The sequence below is a fragment of the Pogona vitticeps genome, chromosome 3 (assembly GCF_051106095.1).
Source record: "Pogona vitticeps strain Pit_001003342236 chromosome 3, PviZW2.1, whole genome shotgun sequence".
Taxonomy (NCBI): Eukaryota; Metazoa; Chordata; class Lepidosauria; order Squamata; family Agamidae; genus Pogona; species Pogona vitticeps.
In genome coordinates, this window is record NC_135785.1 from 54,989,277 (window position 1) to 55,011,062 (window position 21,786).

The following is a 21,786-nucleotide window of genomic DNA, read 5'->3' on the forward strand; positions in this document are numbered from 1 at the left end:
AAAGATTCAATAAAACATGCTTGTTTTCTTTATTTAAAATTCTATAGCTTGTGTACATATTAGGCTGCAACTTGGTGTCCAGGCAAATCTCTTAATGGTCCCTCCCTACAATGTTGGTTTCATTCATGCACATGTAACAAACCATCAATTGCACATGTCACACAATATGGAATTCATATTGAGCGTAATCCTGCTGTAAAAAATCACTGTTGTGTGTGAGCATGTGAAATACAGGTGTGAGAACAAATTTCAATATACCGCCACCTTGCATTGCTCTCAGATTCTAAGTAATTCCATAGTAAGCAGTGCACTCTATGACTTAGTTACGTAGCCAGTGATCTCCCACTCACATGCAGAGGGTAGAAAAGGACTAGGGAGATTTTGCAGAGGGTAGGAAAGGACTAGGGAGATTTTGTAGTGTTAAATTGTAAGTGGTACTTATAGGAACAGAGTGCCAGCGACTACAGTTGAAGTCTCATACCTATATTTTTGGTTGATATAACTGTCCATTGATCTGAAGAAAATGGCTGAGATACTAGCAGAATAGGGTGATATTTCTTAGAGCACAAGACAAACTTATGCTTATTAATTAATATATAAGCCTGAACAATCTAGTAATCAGTTGCTACTAAAATGTCTTTGAAAAGTGTAAAAAGATTAAAGAAGAATATTTCCCATTATCTGCTGTGCACTTCTAGCCCAGATGGCAGCATTCACCACAGCTGACTCTTGCATCTTAACATAGAGATATTAGTTCAATTAATGCTGCTGTATATAGTTGTAGGACCAGTTTGATTATCTTTTTGATTTCTTTTTCTTCTTCCTTTTCTGGTCTTCACTGTTGTCCTCTGTTTCACTGACACTTGGGGTGGGCTCCTTCCTGATGATTCTCTTCTCTATCCGGTATTCTTGTTCTCCTACTATAGGGTCCCCTTTCACAAGAAATTCCCCATTGTGGTAGGTGATGGACACATCCGTCCTTGGATAGGTGCCATAGACCCTTCTGAGATCATCTCTCACAAACTCTGGCAAATCCCTCCTAGGTCCTACAACTCTCTCAAGCCTGCCCCAACGAAGCTCCCCCCTCAGGGTGAAGCCCTCTGGCCATACATCCCAGCGTGGTTGCTGGTATGCTGTGTATGGATGATAGTTGGCATAGGGGTTGTAGAGAGGAAGAGGGCTCGCTTGGGGCCAGTGCCACCAGGGATAAGGATAGGAACAAGGATGTGCACCATACATATGATGGTACTCCACTTGGTGGGCAGCATTGTCATTGTATCCATTGTTACTGTCCAAGATGAGAGCAAGAGGCCTGCTATAGAGGTTGCGCATCTGGATAGGAGGGAACATGGGGGCTTGTGACATTGGAGACACATGATTAGGCCCAAGGGGCAGGTATGAATAAGGAAAAGTGTGCATCACACCTGGATAATATTGAGCCATAATGGTAGAGAGCAAACAAATTCTCTTCTGAAGCAAGTGTCATTTAGTCATGTAGCGTCTCTAGAGTTTCCCCAAGCTGTGGAGACAAAACAAAAGATGCTGAACTATGGCAAAAGTATACATGAATAAGCCTATTCATTCACTTTTAAAGCCATAAAATATATTTCACACATATGTCGCACAAAGATAAGTAACTGGTCTGAGACATATCCGAAAGAAACATCAAAATCTGAGGTTGGAACTACATGTTTGCAATAATCCACAGCAAAGCATTAAAACAGGCACAAAACACAGGCACTGTTATAACAAAGGGAAAAACATAATAAAGACAATTTTTAAAAAATGCTACCATAATGAGCTTGCGAACCCTGGTTACAAAACTCAGCCCAACAACACACTCAGTACATAATCAAAGGTAAACCAGCATCCCTCACTTTCTCCCCTGTAATCATGAATAAGTATTTAACTAGAGCACAATTTCTAATTAAAGTAACAGAGGGCACTGGCATTAAAGCAATTGACTAGACTAAGCCTGGGCAATGCTAGAGGAGAAAAGAGGGGTGCTTGCCTCTCAGGCTTAAATTTATTAGCTTAATGCACTCATAGAGATGGAACATTTCAGACTCACATGCAATGGAGAAATTTCCAGTTGCAGGGGACAGCAAGAGTCCCAGCTCTTGTCTGTGTTTTCCAATAACTGGGTCCTTCTAATTATGACAGGGGAATAATCTGGCCTACTTGCCCACATCCACTTCATGAGCAGAGCTCAGAGCACAGTGTGGGGTGGGAGGTGGACCAGGCTGGCTTCTCCCCCTAGCATCATACAAAAAAAAGAGCCAGCGAGCAAGCAGGGATTGAAGGGGCCCACACAAGTCTACCAAAAGGGGAGCAGAAGACTGCAAAAGGGGCCAAAACTACACTTTTTCTAATGGGTTCCCAAAAGCTTTCCATGGGGTGGACATAAGTCCCACTGTGGTTTTTAAAAATGCAGATTGAGCACCATGTGCAGCAACAGGAGTCATGGTGAATTCCAGCCAGTTTTTCTGGAGTGTGTCCAGAAGAATCCAGAAGACCAAATTGCATGACCAGAAAAATCCCATCTAAAGCAACTTAGACATTTTATAAATGAAATCAGGTTTCATCCAGATGTAAGAGTTTGATTTTTTTTCAAAGAGCTGGATGTATAATCTAATTCTGAAGAAGCCACACAATTGACATAACAGTGTGATGAGAATCTCCATTAAAAATATCCTTATATGGCCACAGAGATATTCTAGACAGAGTGTAGGCACAAATTCTAGGGTTATTTCTACACACTTGATCAGACAGAAAGCATGACTGACCATAGTAAGTTAGTTAATATGCTGCTTTTCTCTCAACACAACAACAAATTTCATAGCAATAGCAAAATACAACACCACATTTAATGTCATTACAAAATACCTCATCAATTTTGAGCACTTCATAGTTACCAATTCAATGAAGAAACTACAGAATACATTTAGCATTATAATAAACACTATCCACTAGCCAGTTCATGGCAGTCTACCCTATGTACAGTTAACACATTTGTCACCTAGATGGCCCAAGTTTATAATGTCCCATTACCAAGTTAAGCTCTTCCGCATTATACAGTACTGTCAGGAACCAACAGAAGCAAAGAAGTCAAAGAAAGGAGGGTGCTTGCTGTTCTGTTGAAAGAATAAGATGCATACCATAGTCTATCACGTGTCTGACCACAAACACTTCTTATAAACACAGCTTTCACAATAGTATGTGCCTTAAATGATATTTTACAGTATTCAAGAATGGAACCCGTTGGGACAAGTCTTGCTTACCATGAATGGTTTGGGCTGATAAACAAAAACCAGGAAGTTGTCACAAATATATATTTTATGTATTAGTCTATTTACTCTCACCTGCTTTGCCAGGATACAGAGTCTATGGCAAGGCAAGGCAAAGAGATACTTAATTTTAGGTTTCAGGGAACAGAGGCTCAGCACCAAGCTAGACATGGCTTTTATTTTGTTTGACATTACATAGAGGTTTGTGCCCAGATTTCGGTGGTGGCCAGCAGTGCCTTTGAACAGTTAAAACTAGTGCACCAGCTGGGCCCATTCCTGGAAAGGTCTGACCTGGTCCCAGCGACACACACCTTAGTTACTTCTCAGCTGGATTAATCTAATTTGCTCTATGTGGTGCTTCCTTTGAAACGTGCTCAGAAACTTCAGGGGGTCCAAGCGCTGCAGCCAGATTGTTAACTGGGTCTAGTTACAGGGATAACAAAACCCCTGTTACACCACTTACTTGGTGGATGTATTTACCTTTCACTATGCCACTTACTTTATTTTACACAAGGGAGGGAGGGAGCCATTGCAACCGGCCGAATGCTGGAAGCGAGAAAAGTTTGGAAAGGGGCTATGTTGACTCCATGGGTTCTGTCCCCACAAGGCAGAACAGCCTCGGCTGATGAAAAAGGCGAGTGAATCCAGACATTGGGTTTTAGTAGAACAGCAGCTGAGACAGGGCATTGGCCATGCATCCCCTACACAAGGACAGGATGTGGAAAGGAGGCGACAGGGTGGGCTAGGAGGAATAGGCAGCAGGAGATGCTGTACGGTGGGTGGAAAAAGAGGGGGTTGCTGCTCCTTATCTTGGTAGGAATAAGCTTGTCCACTCATGCCTGTTTCTGCAGCAAGAACAATTTCATCCATTCACAATAGTGCTGCTGGAGGCCAGATATGGCGCTTTACAATCCCAGAGCCCCTAATCCGTACTTGGTTGCTCTCAAGCTCCTCTTATCCAAAAGCCAGTCCATGTTGCAGGCTCACATCCTTCCCTTCTTCCTCTGACTTCCTTCCTTCTGACGAGAGAGCACTCAGTTCTGCAGTACTCTGGCTCCAGGAGGAGGCGCTCCACTTACACGCGAGTAAACAAAGCAAACTAATTCACAAGTAAATCAGCAACCAAAAGTCTTGTGTAGACCCTTCTCACCAGACAATAAGCATCCCCAGAGAATAAACCACCCTCCTGGCTGCCAGATGGACGGTATATAAATGAATGAATGAATGAATGAATGAATGAATGAATGAATGAATGAATGAATGATATCCAATGTGAATTGAAGGAACTCTCAAATGGGAGACAAAACAGATCTCAAAAAAGATAAGAACCTTTTAAATGTGAACCAGAGTGTTCCAAATTCCCCTGTCCAGTCACCTGCCTCTGAGATGAAAGGCAACACAAAAATCCAAATAGACTAAATACTTGCAGTCAAGAGTCTGACTGATCAATACCATCACCATCCCAGTACATCCACCTACAGAGACATGTGTTCCTATCTTATCCTGGAGATTTCTCACCTTTCTGTCTGCTCCTAGTCCCTAACCCTGTTTGGGCCCTACCTGAAGATTTCTTATCCAGCCACACCATCCCTGGCTTCCATCTTCCATCCATCACACACCCTGTCTTCTCTTCTGTGTGCTGTACCACTGGCCAGAAGGCTTGCCAGCATCATACAGTATTAAAGGCCTATACCATTTTAGCCTCCTAGCAAGGAAGATACCACTTGGGGATGAAAATCAATATCTGAAAGTGGAAACAGCGTTGAGCAGGTACAAAACTGGCAATTCTGGGGATGTCAGAGCAGCAACCACTGAATGAGAAGTGAGAAAAACACAGCAGGAGAAACACTCAAGGAATCTGGAATATCTGCCTCTTTGGGCCTAAACAGTTCTATATTCCCAAGTTCATATTTCAAGCTTTGCTGTCATGAGAAAAGGACAATGGAATGCATAGCAACCAGCTGCAGTCTCTGAAAAAAAGAATTGGTGGGGATTCAGCCTCAGCAACTCGAATACTTACTCTGTTCCCCCGTCTTTTTAAAGTAGAAAGCTCGCCTCTTGCTGTGAAGAGTTGTGCCTGAACAAGAGACAGGCTGTATTGTTGTAACTACACCTAGCTCCTCCCAAACTAAGACACATGCCAAAGAATTATGGTTTCTAGGCAAAGAGCCATATACACTTAATGAGCCACAGGTACTTCAGCCTCTTTCAACTCGCCACATCTATGATACAGCAATGCCAAGTATGCCCCTTTGCTAGGCAAGCTTTCTAGACAAAAGGGAAATGGTCATAGATGTTCATTGCATCTTTAACCTTTCTCCCCTATTGGCTGTTCAATATGAAATAGTCCTGTCTGCCACTAAGATGTACTCTTTGGACATGTCTAAAAGATTTTAATAAAATATTATTGTGGGTGATCACTGCTCACATTTCAGAAAGATCACACTTATCAGCATGTTGTCTCTAAAAGTCAGAAAGGAAAAAAGAAGGGTTTTTTAATTTGAGCTTTTGAACTTAAAATCAGACAAATTCAAAAATCCAACTAGAGATAGAATTAGCCAGTAGTTGATCATATTGCCATGCTTTGGAAGTGTCAAAAAAGTAACATTTATTGGTGATTTGTACTATTTTATATTGAGTAAATAGAGTACAAACTTCCTGATGATCCTTTGATGACTTTATTATACATTTAAAAAGGATAATGATGATGTTCCCATCTCTCTGATGTACTGGCAGCTGCTACAATGTGTATTGCTTTTCATCTGAAATAAAAATGTTTCCTTGCCTTTATCATATTGGTTTTAAAAAATTTAGAATCTAGTGATAATTGAAGTAATTTTCTGTATTCACTTTAGAGAGAGCAAGCTGTAAGATAATAGTTTTCATAAAAAACAGGTGTAATTTGGCATGTTTAAGTTTAAGAAAAATATACATCTGTATTATTATGATATGATGTATCTGATGCATATTTTAGCTATATTTTTGTATTAAGCAATTTATATATTCTGTGTAAGCAATTTTTAAAGTGAAATAAAAATTATGTTAAAAAAGATATCAGGGCTGAATTGAAGTTATATTCTCTCTTTCTTGCAAATATTCACCACAGTCCTAGAGGTGAGGGAGCTAAACCCACATGTTCCATAGAGATTCCTTTCTGGAGCAATATTTTTATCTGTACCAGTATTTCTAATGATGTCGCTGAAGACCCAAAGGTGTACCTCTCACCTTGCATGCAGCTTGATTAACCGCTATGATGGTGCAACTCATGCATCTTTTACAATCAGAACAGGCCCAGCACACTTTGTTGCCTGAGACACAGCAGAAAATAATCTCTTTCCTTCCCCACAAATCAAGCTGCATCATATCCCAGCCCAATCAAACTATTTCAACACTACACAGAGATGATCCCACAAACATCTCTCCACATCACTGGTAGTAAAATATATAACAATTCAGTGGCTAGATTTGCTGTATTGTCATGACCAAAAATCTGTGCCTAGCAGTCCATCACTTCACGCTTGCTAATGGCAGCTGTGTCTGCTGTACCACGTAAGGTGAACCAATGGAAACCCGATTAGGGCTATTCCAAAGGCTAAAGCTAAGCATCTGAATACCTCTGTATATATATTTTTGAACTCCATGAGAACAAATGGTGTAATAAATGCAATGTAAGCATTACAGAGGCCATCCTTAGATACTAAAAATATGTAGGGGTAGAGTGGAACTACTACATCTTGTAGGTTTGTGTGTGTGTGTGTGTGGGGGTGCCATAGAGCTACACCTTGATAAGCTGGACATCTCAAGGAGAAACTACTTGTTACTACAAGATTTATGCTTCTAAGTAAAAAATTTTTCCAACGCTCTGAAAATTTATTTTTATACTAGGACTTCCAGATCATTTGTCTAGCATGCTAATTGTAACATCTACTGGACACTGGGAGTTGTAGTTCAATAGTAACTTTTCCAAACTGTTCTACCACCTCAATTTGTCTGGACTTCAGAATTAGAGTAGGACCCCCATATCCACTGGGGATTGGTTCCAATCCCCACTGCAGACACTGAAAATCACAGATAATAGCAAACACAGTAGGTAGGTGTGTAGAGATAGAGGTAGAGAGACAGAGAGAGAGGAGAGAGAGAGAGAGAGAGAGAGAGAGATTTCACATGCATTACCAGAACTGACAACTAGAAAGTGCCAGAGACCATGCAATGTATTCTTCACTAACAAGTATTCATAGCTCAGTCTAGTGGCTGGTTCTGGTAATACATATGAAAATAGTTTTTTTCTGAATTTTTTTCTTTTAATATTTTCAGACCTTGGATAAGTTAAACTGCAGGCACTGATCCCACTGGTATGGGGGTCCTACTGTACACACGTTTATGCAGAAAAAAATCCAGTGCCCGCAACATTATATGATGCACAGAAGCCATCCACCCACCCTTTTAATTAGCTGTCTGTTCACCCTAACTTGGGGGCAACTTCTTAATGATTTCCAACCTGAAGAAATTTTGACCAAAAGATATTTTAGATGCCCAGAGCTTATAGGTGTAACAAATGCAGTAGCCTCGGACATTTGAAAGGGTGAGGATACAATTTCTTATTGAGTGAAAGATATGACTCAATTACAAATGCTCTTTGGGAGAAAAATGGTTTCAGCCAGTAAAGTGAGGGAGAAAGAAAGCTTTGCATACCTGGTAGCATACAAATGATACACTGCACCATTTGATGCCTAGATAAGCCAAAGATGCAGTTACACAGCTGAATGGCTTCCAGAAAGCAGCTTAAAAATATAGCTTCTTAGAGGAGTAGTCAAACAAACAAGTTACAGCAACAGCAACATGCAAGAAGCCTTATGTGATAGGCCAAAGAAACAAAAGAATGCAATGAAATATAAACAAGAAACAAAAGTCTACAGCTAAAGTTTTGTCTGAAAAGTACCTATGCACATGCTCTCTACCTGCACAGCTGTGAAAATGCACTAGCAGGGAGGGAGGGTGGGGAGCATCCTTTCCCTGTTGCCTCAGCATAGTCTCTCTATCTGTTCCACAAGACTCTAACTCCCTTTCAGCCGCAATTTCCCATTTCTTATCCCAAGCCTTAGCCTTATACTTTTCTAGTTTCCTCACCTCCAGTGCACCTCTGTCTTCTTCCTCTCCTGCTCCTCACCCATACAGTTACTAGTAGCAAGGCTTCACAAGTATCAATGCAACACAGTCAATACAAGGAATACTACAGTCATGAGAAGGAATGGATTACTGTGGCAAGAATGATTCTGGTATATTATAAAGAAGAAAACGAATGTGTGCAAGGTGTTTTAAAATGACTCTGTCAAAAATTGACCATTGCATGGGAATATCTAAACATCTGAATAATCCACCCTTGTGCTAACCTGTTACATTAAAAACAGCAAGAAGTCTTGTAACACCTTTAAGACAAAAATGTATTATGGCACAAAAGTACTTTCATGGACTAATGCCCACTCCATCAGATTTGTTATTGTATTATATCTTATTATTATTGCAAGAAGAGAGCACAGTTGAGAGTATTTTAACATCTGCTTGTACTTTTTTGGCCTAGTTGTTTATCTTAACCCAGGAAACCAGAACTCTGTAAAGTTTATGAAAAACATGTGATCTTGACAGTGGGCAATGTAAATAGCAAGTTATTTGGATCACAAGAATCTCATCTACATATGTGGGACTACTCAGATTATGTAGGGCTGTCTATGGAAAATGTCAGGAGATTTTAGTGGGTCCAAATTGCAGCAGCCAGATTGCTAACTGGGGCTGGCCAGAGGGACCGCATAACCCGTTACAGCAGTTTCACTGGCTGACAACCCATTTTTTGGGCTGAATTCAAAGGACTGGTTCTAGCCTAAGCCCAAGCTATCTCAAGGACTGCATCTCCCTTTACGAGATTGCTTGAAGGTAAAGATCATCAGGAGAGGGCTCTCTCTTGGTCCCATCACCCTCACAGGCATACTTGGTGGGGACACAGGAGAGAGCCTTCTCTGTTGCTACTCTCAGACATTGGAACTCCCCCTCACAAGAGGCCAGATTGGCCCCATCTTTGCTGTCCTTCTGCAAGCAGGCAAAGACCTTTCTCTCCAGGCAAGCTTTCCCTGACTGGTTGCCTGAGTGAGGTTTTTAAATGCATTATTTTATAGTGCTGTTTTGAATACATTTTGGTATTGCTTTTGTTTTCAAATAGATTGTTGCACCTTCCTGCTTTAAATCTGTTTTAGTGTTGCTAAATTTTTTTGGTATGGTATTTGTTTGACTCTTTTGTTAGCATTAAATACTGTCTTTTAACATAAGCCGGCCTGGATCCTTTTTAGGGAGAAAGCCAGGATAAAAATATCTTAAATAAATACATTAATTAATAATCTAAGAGCAGATGCTATCTTCTTATTTCAAAGAGGTCATTCCATTAGCAAATTTACTTTTTTACTGTTCAGGTTTTCAAGGCCCCACATGCACCACTGACAGCTATACCACTGTTGATATTATGATGCTTGTACAGAAGTTTCTGAAACATGTTGAAATAACTTGCAGAAATGTATGCACAAAGCAGGACTATAATAGAATGTCCCAAAGCCTTGGAAACATGGCTTCTTTCACTTTAAGAAGTATGTAACAGGAAACATTTAGTAAGTGTAATGCTTCTCATCCTTACATGATGAGTTATCTTCGCTGATGTTCCCCCTTTTGCACAGTTCTAAAGGACTAGAAAAATATGTTTGTCTCTGGTATGGCATTTTCAATACCCATGTACGTAACCATCCAACAGATAGTCATGATATCATGAGAAAATACATGACAGGAAAACATTACCTGCAGAATTCCTATGTAGAATGTACCTATTAAAGACAAAAGAACCTTTTATGGAAAAAAACAAAAGATACCGTAATATAGTAAAGACAAAACTTTTAAAATTATACTGCAATGAGCCTGGCAAACCTGGGTACAAAGTTCAGCCAACAACACACAGGCAATGGTAAATAATCATCCTTTACTTTACCCCCATATAACCATGAAGCAAGACCTTACCTTACACTGTATAAGAGGAAAATAAGTCAGAAATCTTAGAACTTTGCATACTTAAACTACTGATGTCTAAAACCACTGTTTTAATATTTCTATAATATCACTTTACAACATTTACCATTACATTAAACATTAACTACCTTCTGTACTTTTGAACCCAACTCTATTCTTCCACTTAATTAATAACACACAACATGTACAATGCTACATTTATAATTGTAGTGCTGTCCTCTGAAGATGCCGGCCACAGAGACTGGCGAAACATTAGGAAGAACAACCTTCAGAACACGGCCAAAGAGCCCGAAAAACCCACAACAACCATAACTATATACCTTACCTCAACAGTTACTTTTAACTAAATGGTTTTTTAGCTAATTTTGTCAGCTACATTAAACACCTGAACTAATTTAGCTATCTGTAATAAGTCTGAAAAGTAGGCACTAATAGTCATAGTAAGATATAAATCAAACTTAAGAGGAACTGTGCCATTAACTATGATTGTATGACCCATGCAGTCTTTTAATAGGCAATTTCCTACTACCCTTCCACATTATTTTGTAACTTCAGCAAATCTGCTATATTAAACAGGTAATAATACTTAAACCCCTTTCTCATAAGGGAAAATTTCTACGATGTATAAATGCTGTGAAAAGAAGCAAATGTTAGAGAGCAGGTCTGTATTTGCAGCATTGCAGCACCTGAGTCTTAACTCTAACATGTGGTGTTAATCATCCTACGACCTACACCACAACCTTATTACCTGCTAATTAAAGCATGTGAGTAACCTAGCATATTAAAATACTACAGCATAGGTGGTCTAGGGGTGCCCGTTCCCCAGATAATGTTGGATTAAACTTCCCATCAACTCTATCTAATACAGTATAGGCAATGGTGAAGGATCATGGGAACTACAGGCCAATCATCTAGACAAGAGAACTACAAGCTGGCTATCTCTTGTATAAGGAGAGGATGATGGCTTGAAGAGCAGAAACTATATGTTTTAGTGAGTATCTTGCTAACACTATGAATCTAATATCCTGTTGATGAAAATTCAGGTACTTTCTGCTACTCTATTGTATATTTTTTTTCAAAGGCAGCTAGGTTTCAAGAGAGATGTTAAAAATAAAAAAAACCACCCAAGTCTTGTGGCAGCTTTAAGACCAACAGACTTACTGCAGTACCTGTATGAGCTTTTGTGGATTGCAATCACTTCTTCTGACACATCCTTCATCACATATGTGTTATTTGTGATATGTTGCTAATTACTATACATAATTCATTTTCACTACTATTCTCATGAACTGTATATGACATTCCAGCTTGGGCAAGTGGAATATGTGAATTATTTATTAATAACTACTGATAATGGAAACCTACTAGAATAATATACAAGGAACTATGTGAATAATCATCTTCCTGTGACTCATGCACAATTCTGAGTTCTCAGGAAAAGGACTGTCTGACCACTGTCATTTCCTTTACCATTGTCTCCCAGTTTTCAAGCTGTTTTGGTGTTGAGGCATACCACTTAATTGAGTCAAACAGGATTTAATTCTGTTAGGTCAGAGAGTCTGATGCATTTCCGTTAGAGCTCTATAGAACTTTATAGACCTCTAGGGAAAAATCTGAAGCCTGTGTTCATGACAGCTGACATTTATCCCAAAAATGCTTCCTAGAAATGTAGGAATTTTAAAACCTAAGAAGGCACATTGAAAACACAGACAATACAACTCCAAAATTCATTATTTAAAAGTAAAAAAGCATCATAGCTTTAAGTAATCTTTAGCCTTTAATCATACTATAAATGATACACAGAAAATTACTCTTTAAGTGTTCACCCATAGGTTGATACTATGGAGGAAAATCCATGTTGTCCTTGTCTTCTGTCATTGATGCTACTGCTACATAATTGTTGGTGTAGTGTGTTTCCCTGTATTACTTTACAGTTATGTGTGTGTGTCTTCTGCTTCTTTGTATTTATATTTCTTTCAAATGTAAACATTTGACTTTTTCTGATTCTGTAAGTACAGGGTCCTGATGCACCAACAGACATTTTACAACAGGAATTTCCATTGCTTTTACAATTCCTGTAAAATATGACTCTAACTCAAAATCTGGCAAGCTGCCACTATAATAAGCATTGTTGTTTTGTCTAACAGCAGTCTGTACTGACTATAACTATAATTATAGTAAGTAACAGAAGGCATAAAGTGATGGGATTAATATATCAAGGTACAGCAAATCACTGGATCTATTAAAATTAGACCAAATCACAGTAACTGCAAATGGAACATTTTACCAATTATTTTGACATATTTTTAATTTTCTCCTTTACTTTCATGCTAAACTGTCAGCTATGGAGGAAATTATTTTGGAATGTTATTTTTGTACAGTGACCTTGCTCCCAGACCTGGCTGATTGTTTTACAATAACTTTTACAAAACTGCTGTGTAATACTTTCAGGATTGTCCCCATATACACACAAAATTTCACATCTTGACAATTCTATGTATTCCTGTGTGACTAAGAAAAATAATCTTCTGACTTAACACCCTTCACTAATAAAAAGTTAGAATGACCACCAGTGACATCTTATTAAGGCTCAATTTTAAATAAGCCTGAATACTGTATTTTATTTTCTCACTGGATATACTTTCAAGACAGTTAAGAATCCATATAGTAAACAAACAAACAAAACACAAAAACAAAAACCAGCAATTAAATCAAAGAAACAAATCAAACGTAAAGGGCTTACGGTCAATTTTAGCTCTAATATAAAATAAGTGAGATATACCTTGCTTGTGAGTAACACTCCCAATTCATTTAAGTGGGTCTACGCTGGCTGAGAATAACATTGCATTTAGCTCTCAAAGACAGAAAGCAATGCTAGAGATCTCAGTGACCTGGAGCACATGGCTGCCGAACTAAGATGGGCATTTGATTCTTCACTCTGCCCAACAGGGAAAAGCCAGCCTATGTAGTTTTGGCAAGCTGCACAGTCTCAGAGCACCCACAGAAGAAGGAAATTGTAAACTTAAGTATTTCATACTTTTAAAATCCTCAAAAGGGTCTCCAATAATTGGAAGCAACTTAACAACACACAATTCTACTACTAAATATTCTAAATGGCAGATCAAAAACATGTAAGCTGCAGTCCCATCGTTACAATGGAGTAGAATTGCACTGCAAAATTATTAGGACTCATACACAGGAAACAGAATTTATAGTGATTTTGTTGGAACTGAAAATTTATTAAATTGACTCTTTCTGAGTTCATAGCTGGAGAAGAGTAAAAGTATAGTACTGTATTCATTCATTAATTCATTCAACTTCTATACTGCACATCTAGCTACCAAGGCCACTCTGGGTGGTTCACAACATGATAAAACAAATAACACTTTAAAAGACATTAAACATAGGAATTTTACAGAAACCAAAATTAAACATTCCAATCAACATACACAAAAGGACAATGTCAAAAAAACTAAACCTAATTTTAAAAGGAAAGATGGTGGGTCTGGTGATGTAACCACTGAAAAAGTCTCTGCACTATGATGATGTAATCTTTGGGAAAGCCTGTCTAAATAGCCATGTTTTCAGGGATAGTTTGAAAATTCTCAGTGAAGGGGCCAGGCAAATTTTGGGCAGGAGATTATTCCAAATGTAGGTGGGTGGGTGGCCAGTTGCTGAGAAAGCCCAGTTTCTGATCTTTTTCTGGGTCAGTCTTGGGGACAGTACATTCAACTGCCCACCCTGGGAAGACTGAGTAGGTCAGGCAGATCTCACTGGAAGGAGGCATTCTGCCAGGTATCAAGATCCCAAACTGTTTAGGGCCTTGTATATCAGCATTATCACCTTGAAGCTGGCACAGAAATGAACAGGTAGTCATTGCAAGGTAGCCAGGGTAGGGGAGATATGAGGGCATTTCTTCACTCCACTCACCAATATGGCTGCCATATTATGGACCTGTTGGAGTTTCCACAACAGCCTCATGGATAGCCCCACGTAAAGAGCATTATGGTAGTCTAAGCTCGAGACTACCAGTGAATGGACCAGCATAGCGAGCAACCTGGTGTCAAGTTAGGGATGCAGCTGGGCAATCCGGCTCAGATGGAAAAAGATGGAACGGACCACAGATATTACCTGGGACTCCACTGATAGTGCTGGGTCCAAAAGTACACCCAGACTGTGAACCTCCTTCTCAGTGGAAAGTAGCCCCCCAAAGGAAAAAAACTCCCCAAACTGCAGACACTAGGGGCGCTCCATCTTGTCCTGATCCAGTTCAGTCTGTTACTCTTCATCTACACCAGCATGACATCCAAGCAGCACTCAAGGGACCCGACGGCATCTACTGCAAAAATGTGAAAGGTGTAGTAATCAAGATGTTGCAGCATCATGGAGAGTAACCAAAATACAGTACACAAATCTTCATTTTTTAGTATAGTTTTTATCCTAGAGCTATAATTGCAATTAATAATGAGCTTAAAGACCACCAGTAGTGAATAATTAGTTGGACTGTGTTACTTGGCCTGAGGTGTAGATGTTTGTATTTTTAGTGGGGGACTTCTAGTGGGTGGGGAGTGTTTGGGGAATGTTATGTGTGTGCATGTGTCTGGTCTCTGGGTGTCTGTGAATTTCGTTGTATGGTATACTGTGTATATACTTACAATGACAATAAATATTATTATTATTATTATTATTATTATTATTATTATTATTATTATTATTATCATCATCATCATCATCATCATCATCATCATCATCATCATCATCATTATTTGCAGCTAACCCTTCAGATGGCGCAATTAAAAAGAGAGACAATAAATGCTTCTTGGCATTGCACTTGAGCCAAAATGAATGATGCAATTACAGGCGTATTTCTTATTGTAACGGATGCCTTTGTTTTAATTACAGTATAACCAACCACAGAATTTCAAGTATGCATGACATCTCCACGTGGTCGTAGTGACCCTTCACTCACTTTTGAAATGGCAAAATCTATTTTTAAAAAAATATATAACAAATTATTCGCAGGAAAATAGTCTTTTTAAAAAAACAGGCTGATTTATTTATTTATTTAATTTATATCCCGCCTATCTGGTCGGGTCAGGACCACTCTAGGCGGTTTAATTTTAAATTTTGGGGATATTAAAATCCTAGGAATATGAACCCAACCTTTGGGCTCCACCTCCCTGACCAACCTGGCAGGATCTTTCAGTTTAACTATCAAAGAAGCACCACCTCCTTATGACTGGCTAATACAGTACTGTAAATGAACAGTACTGTAATTTGTCCCGACGCCCACAGCCGCGCTCCTTACTGTAAAAGAAGAAGCGTTCAGTGTAAAAACATGGCCGCCAAATGAACGTCACCCGACACTCTGTACGAGGACGCGCTAATTGCTAGCAAGAAGTCAAGTGCGGCTGCGCAAGCTTGATGAAGACGATGATTCCGGGGTCGGAGATAGTACCAGGTAAACACAAGAAAGGCAGAAAAGGGGATTTGAGACATTTTGTTGATGTTGTTCTCCGGCTTTTTTAGTTATAATGAGAAACCCATTGAAGAGTTTTTATTACGAACCTTTTTTCCCCGTTCCGCTCCCGTGGTGTCCCTTCATTCATTCGATTTTAATTGCCTGACCCCATAGCTTTGTTTTCTTGGACGACGTTTTGGAAAGGGATCTCCTTTAAGGGACGGTTCGTTAGAGAATAATTAAATTCTACTGGATGTGTTGCGCTTATAATGAGAGCCTCGTCCTCTGAGATTTTGTGTATTCTCGTGCGTTTTCTCTTGTTCGCTTCCCACTACACTGCATGGGGGGGGGAGTGAATCAATTCTTTCCGTACTCTCATTTCCCTTCATTTGTATTACCAATAAATAGGCTGTGAAGTGGGGTCCAGTGCAGAAATCCCTGTTAAACTTGTTAGTCAGCCCTGGGGGGATAAAATCGAGAGAGGACATACTGCATGCCTATGTTTTTCTCCCTCACCCCTAGGTTTCCCCATCCATTTCAGGCTTCTCAGCGAGCAAACATCGGAGGGAATACCCTCCTCACCAGGTTACAGAGATTGTTATTCAGGATGTTGGGAGAGGCTGAGAGAAAGGGAGGGGGGAACCTAATACAGTATTCCTTTCTACGTACAATACTACTGTTCCAAATGCCCTGACCATGTAGTCTTTACAGAGTATTACAGTTTATAGCACCATCATCACACATGGTGGTTTGTAGAGTTCGGTAGGCAAAAACGCTAAGGTCCCAGCCACAAAGGAGCTTACAGTCTGAAGGAGATAACTGGAGAAATAAGCTGAGGTGGAACTAGACACAAGATGCCAGTCTTTGCTTGAGGTTTACACACACACACACACACACACACACACACACACACACACACACACACACACACACACACACACACACACACACACACACACACACACACACACACACACACACACACACACACTCACTCACTCACTCACTCACTCACTCACTCACTCACTCCACCTTCCTTGCATTCAGGCTCTAGTGTTGTTGTCCTTTAAGTCGTGAACGACTCTTCGTGACCCCATGGACCACCAGAGCATGCCAGGCTCACTATCAGGCACTTGGATGAATGAGGCCAGCACAGTGTGTTATGTCTCGTTTTCTGCCTGTGGCCCCTAAAGGAAGAAGGTCCATGAACCACTGGGGACAGGGTCTGGTTCCCTGGCCAGCCTCTGTGAGAAAGCATAGTTGATTATCTCTGCAATGGTTTTTAGAGTTCTGATTAATACAAAAAGATTGCTCAGTAGTGACTTAATTTTCTTGTGTGAGGAAACAGTTACATGCCTGCTAAAAGGAGCCAGGTGGCATTGCTAAGAAATAAGGGAAACATCTTGAGACATTTAATAAGTCCTCCTCAGGACCATTTAGGATATCATTTACAAATCAATATAATCTTTGAGGTGGTAATTTACAGACTGACATTATTTTAGCCATGTTGGCTTGTGAAAAGGACAGTTAGCCATAAAACACCCCTTCAATAATACATCTAGAAAATTTTTATAAATCTCTCTCCTCTCCCTTTATATACTATTTTAGGTTATGATTTCAAAAGAGACAAGAGACTAATGTCAATAGTTCTGTTCAAGTCTTGGCCCACAAAATTTTCTGTGTCAATATTTCCAGGATTACGTGCCCATCTTTGAATACCTATGGTGCCATCTGATGCAGGAATATGTATTTGTCATTTTTAGTGCTGTCACTTCACGGTGCTCTCAGGTTGAAGTTGTGACTACTGATGTGCAACTGGAACTGCCTCAAGAGTCTATTCACAATTGTGTCCTCTTTGCAAGGTACAGTAGTTATTTCATTTTGACTGATTTGGGGGCATACAATATTGTGCTCCTCTGAAAGGAGGCTTTAAAATAAGAATTACTGATGTGAATTAGGTAGCCTCTTATTCTGCAAGTCATGCAAGAGATTACTTTTATTCCCATTCCCTCATTTCTCAAGATCAATAAGTAGTTTCAGTAAAGGTATGGCCAGGCAGTCACTTTGGTTTGATCCTAGAGATCACACATGCTGGAACTGAACCAAAATTGAGTGGTCCTACCCACACCCCCACAAAAATGACTGGGATATAGAAAGTGTGAGTAGGCATCGATCAGGGTCCCTGTCACTTTTTATTTCCATTTTGCACAATGTGTTTCTTCTTTACTATGTGGACACCTTTGTTTCTGTATACAAGATTGATAAACTGGTTTGAAATGGCACGTCATGTGCTTGCTGGGAAAGGGAGCAAACCAGTTTGTCCCCAAACACCACCAAACGGCAATAAAAGCATACCTAACACCCTGTGTCAGCGTTAGCCTATTACTCCCCTTTTTAAACCACCGTCTGCAATTGAATTTCATATTGCAAGTTAAATGGATCTGTGTCTTTTAAGAGAGTGCAAGAACACATTGACTCTAGCTACTGAAGTGTCAATGTTTGTTTGTTTTTTTAACAGAGATGATGATGGTTTGGTCCAAATGGCAAACTAGTACGTGCTGGAGAGAAAGGCTTTATTGGAGCTGGAGGTGATATTGGCAACCAGAAGACTCTGAATGAATCATCATGGGTTTCAGGCTCTTAGCGTGTCTCTTCAACCTGCCTGTTGCAGTGGTCTATGGGTCCCTGTCACTTTTTATTTCCATTTTGCACAATGTGTTTCTTCTTTACTATGTGGACACCTTTGTTTCTGTATACAAGATTGATAAACTTTCATTTTGGATTGGGGAGGTAAGTTTTGAACTTGGAAATCACTGTTTGGTCTTTCTAGTCTTATCAGATCTATGGTGTTCTAGAATTGACGAAAATATATATTTGTATATTTACATACACACACACATATTTGTGTGTATATGTATATGTACATTTGTACATACATACATTTGCAATTTATACATATATGACACAAGCCTGCCAACTGACTAAATTCATGCACCTTATGGAAGAGACTTGTGTCGTAATAAAATTATTACTTTTAAGGTGTCATAAACATATATATATAAAACCTGCAAAACAGTGAAGTTAGATGGCAGGGATATTTATAAAGTACATTATATACTAAATTCAAAATAACCACAGTGACCCTTTACACCAGCAAATTCCAAAATCCTTATTGGGGTGGTACCCTTATTAGGTGAACATAAAGGCAACCTCCAAAAGTGTGCAAGCTTTTGAGGCCACTGTTTTGTTTCACCAAGTAAGAGTGAATGGGGATAAAGGGGAAATGCTTGATCTAAACCTAATTGTCCCATGGTTTCTTGAGAAGTAAGGACCTGTTTTGATAATGAAGTGAGACTCAGCAAGTGATGCAGTGATGTAAGATTTCACCCAGATTTGCTAGGAACTGGAAGATTTGTTCTTCTAGCTTAGGAATCCGTTTCCCCACAGTAAACTCATAAATGTTTCCTTCCTATCTGAATTTACAGGCTCTTTAACCAGTAAGAAACATGGAAAGTGAGAGCAGTCAGGCAATCCTCATTGTCTAGGTTGGAGATGATAGATGCTGGAGTGAATAAAAAGATTCAATTGGAGCTTAGCTGGGTAGCTTTACCTATTGTGTTGGATGGGATGCACCCTCAGTGAATGAAACTGTAATGCCATCGTAGAAATTTGTCTGGGAAAAATGGCAACAGACAGAAGAGCTATTTGTGTGGATAGGCATTTCACTTATTGCTTGCAGTTGTCTGAGCTGGATGTTGGTAACTATGAAATTATATCCATAGGGTTAGCCATGGCATTCTGTTGCAGGAAAAATTGAAGTACAGTACTTAATTTCAGTTTAAGTCTCATTAAGTATCTCATGCTTTCCCTCTAGACTGTGTTTCTGATCTGGAACAGCCTCAATGACCCTCTCTTTGGCTGGCTGAGTGACCGGGCTTTCCTTAGCACCCAACAGTAAGCAGAGTTTGATCCATGTCCTACATCAGAAGTTAAAACAACAGAATAGCTGTAGAAGTAGAATAATGTGCTTGGTGTTGGTACTGTATATATAATAGAAGGAAGAGAGGAGGAAAGAGAGGTCAGTGTCTAGAGGCAGAGTTTCTCCTTGTTAGGCTGGTTGTTGGAATATTTCTCCTCAATGTAGTACAGTCCTTCAGGTGGGAGAGTCAGATTAAACTAAACAGGAATGGATGGATAAGGGGTAGCAGAAATGAAAGCATAAAGTGGACAAGGAAGATTAGGATTGACAAGGAGACAGAACGCTAAGACGGCATGTAATTTAAAATTATGGAATGTGGCTGACCTGGTTTTCATAGGGATGGTATTTCTTCTCTTGCAGATCTGGAGTAGAGATTTCTACTCCAGAAGTGGTTCTGAAGAGACTCAAGGCCCTGAGCCGCAATGGTCCCCTCTTTGCCATATCATTTCTGGCTTTCTGGATTGCATGGGCCCATCCAGGCTTGCAGTTCCTCATCTGTCTCTGCCTCTATGATAGCTTCCTCACCATGGTGGATCTCAACCAGAATGCTTTGCTTGCTGACCTTGCGGTGTCTGCAAAGGATAGGACCGGCCTCAACTTCTATTCTTCACTCTTCAGTGCCATTGGCTCCCTCTCAGTCTTCATGTCCTATGCTGTGTGGAACAAGGAGAACTTCTTCTCCTTCCGGATATTTTGTGTGGCACTGGCTTTCTGCTCAGCGGTTGGATTTACCTTGGCCACATGGGTGCTAAAGCAGAGATTTCAAGCTGAGGAACGAGCAAAATGGGATGAAAGCACAGCTTTAAAAGAGTAAGTTGTGATGTTAGTTTGCTCAATCCCCGTCATTAGATTAAATATCCTACACAATTAGCATAAGATGTAACTTTTAGGTGTACAGATTCCATTTTGCCAACGTGCTTTGGGATTTGTATGGCACTCTCATTTGCTTTTTGAAATAATAGGCACCAATTCACAAAGTTTTACACTGGGCCCTGAGGGCTATTTTTCCATTTTTAAACAAACATATTTCTTTATCACCTTTTGGTATATGTGAACTGGTTTAAAGCATGTATTTATTTTGGAAAGAACAAAGCAGAAACTACTGTGATAATAAGCCTTTTTATTCATTTATATCCTGTCCTTCCAATATGTCACCCCCTTTTTCCATGTTATCCTCTCTAGAAAAGGGAAATTAGAGGCAACATTTCTGAAAGAAAAATAAGAAAAAGGGTGACATATCATAGAATCATAGAAAAGTGAAGTTGGAAGGGGCCTACAAGGCCATCAAATTCAACCCGCTGCTTAGTGCAGGAATACAATCAAAGCATATCCGCCAGGTGATTAAGTTTTTCTTGAATGCCTCCAGTGTTGGAGCGCTCACCAACTCCTGAGGTAACTGGTTCCACTGTTGTACTGCTCTAACAGGAAGTTTTTCCTGATATTCAACCCAAATCTGGCTTCCTTTAATTTGAGCCCATTGTTGTGTTTCCTGCACTCAGGGATGATCGAGAACAGATCTTGCCCCTCCTCTGTATGACAGCCTTTCAAATATTTGAAAAGTGCTATCATATCACTCCTCAGTCTTCTTTTCTCAAGGCTAAATGTGCCCACCTCTCCCACCTTTCTGTCTGTCTTAAGAATATCACTGTTTGTTCTTCCAGACTGTACATTGACCATTCCTCTGGACATCAGGAGAAGAGAATCACTCTGGCTGAGTACCTCAAGCAGCTCTCCAGACATCGCAACTTTCTCTGGTTTGTCACCATGAACCTTACACAGGTTGGTTTTTTCTGGCCTCTCTGTAGTCCAGAAATGTTGCTGACATTCAGGAATCCACCCAGTGGTCCTGTTCATCAGAGTTTTTCTCCATGCAATTGTTGCTTTCTTCCACTCTCTGCTTAGAAATTGTTACACACTCTTGGCATAACATTCACAGTGTCTTTGTCACTTGCTGAGACACCTGATTTTGCAGAGCAAGAATCAGTCTCCCTCAATTGGCC

At 39.9% G+C, this 21,786-nt stretch overlaps 1 protein-coding gene and 2 long non-coding RNA genes across 5 annotated transcripts in view; 1 reads left to right on the forward strand and 2 right to left on the reverse strand.

The window, feature by feature from the left end:
- Nucleotides 1–16,665, reverse strand: LOC144587894 (uncharacterized). The gene is made up of 3 exons (XR_013543127.1): nt 15,915–16,665; nt 14,478–14,685; nt 1–1,519 (listed from the first exon to the last, which is right to left on the reverse strand). It is a non-coding gene; the product is annotated as an uncharacterized LOC144587894 (long non-coding RNA).
- LOC110077587 (uncharacterized) lies at nt 5,315–11,123 on the reverse strand. Its single transcript, XR_012085644.2, has 3 exons — nt 10,672–11,123; nt 10,122–10,147; nt 5,315–5,364 (listed from the first exon to the last, which is right to left on the reverse strand). It is a non-coding gene; the product is annotated as an uncharacterized LOC110077587 (long non-coding RNA).
- Nucleotides 11,250–21,786, forward strand: part of SLC68A1 (solute carrier family 68 member 1) — an 18,775-nt gene continuing 8,238 nt past the window's right edge. The window contains exons 1-6 of one of the 3 annotated variants that reach the window (XM_072995626.2): nt 11,250–11,337; nt 17,571–17,669; nt 18,326–18,597; nt 19,682–19,761; nt 20,147–20,596; nt 21,448–21,565. In XM_072995626.2, coding sequence (XP_072851727.1) covers nt 18,433–18,597; nt 19,682–19,761; nt 20,147–20,596; nt 21,448–21,565 — 813 coding nt within the window. In that variant the 5' untranslated portion in view covers nt 11,250–11,337; nt 17,571–17,669; nt 18,326–18,432. Of the gene's footprint in view, nt 11,338–15,588; nt 15,808–17,570; nt 17,670–18,325; nt 18,598–19,681; nt 19,762–20,146; nt 20,597–21,447; nt 21,566–21,786 lie in introns of those variants that run through there. The other 2 variants (XM_072995625.2, XM_078389453.1) reach the window with 2 other exon arrangements.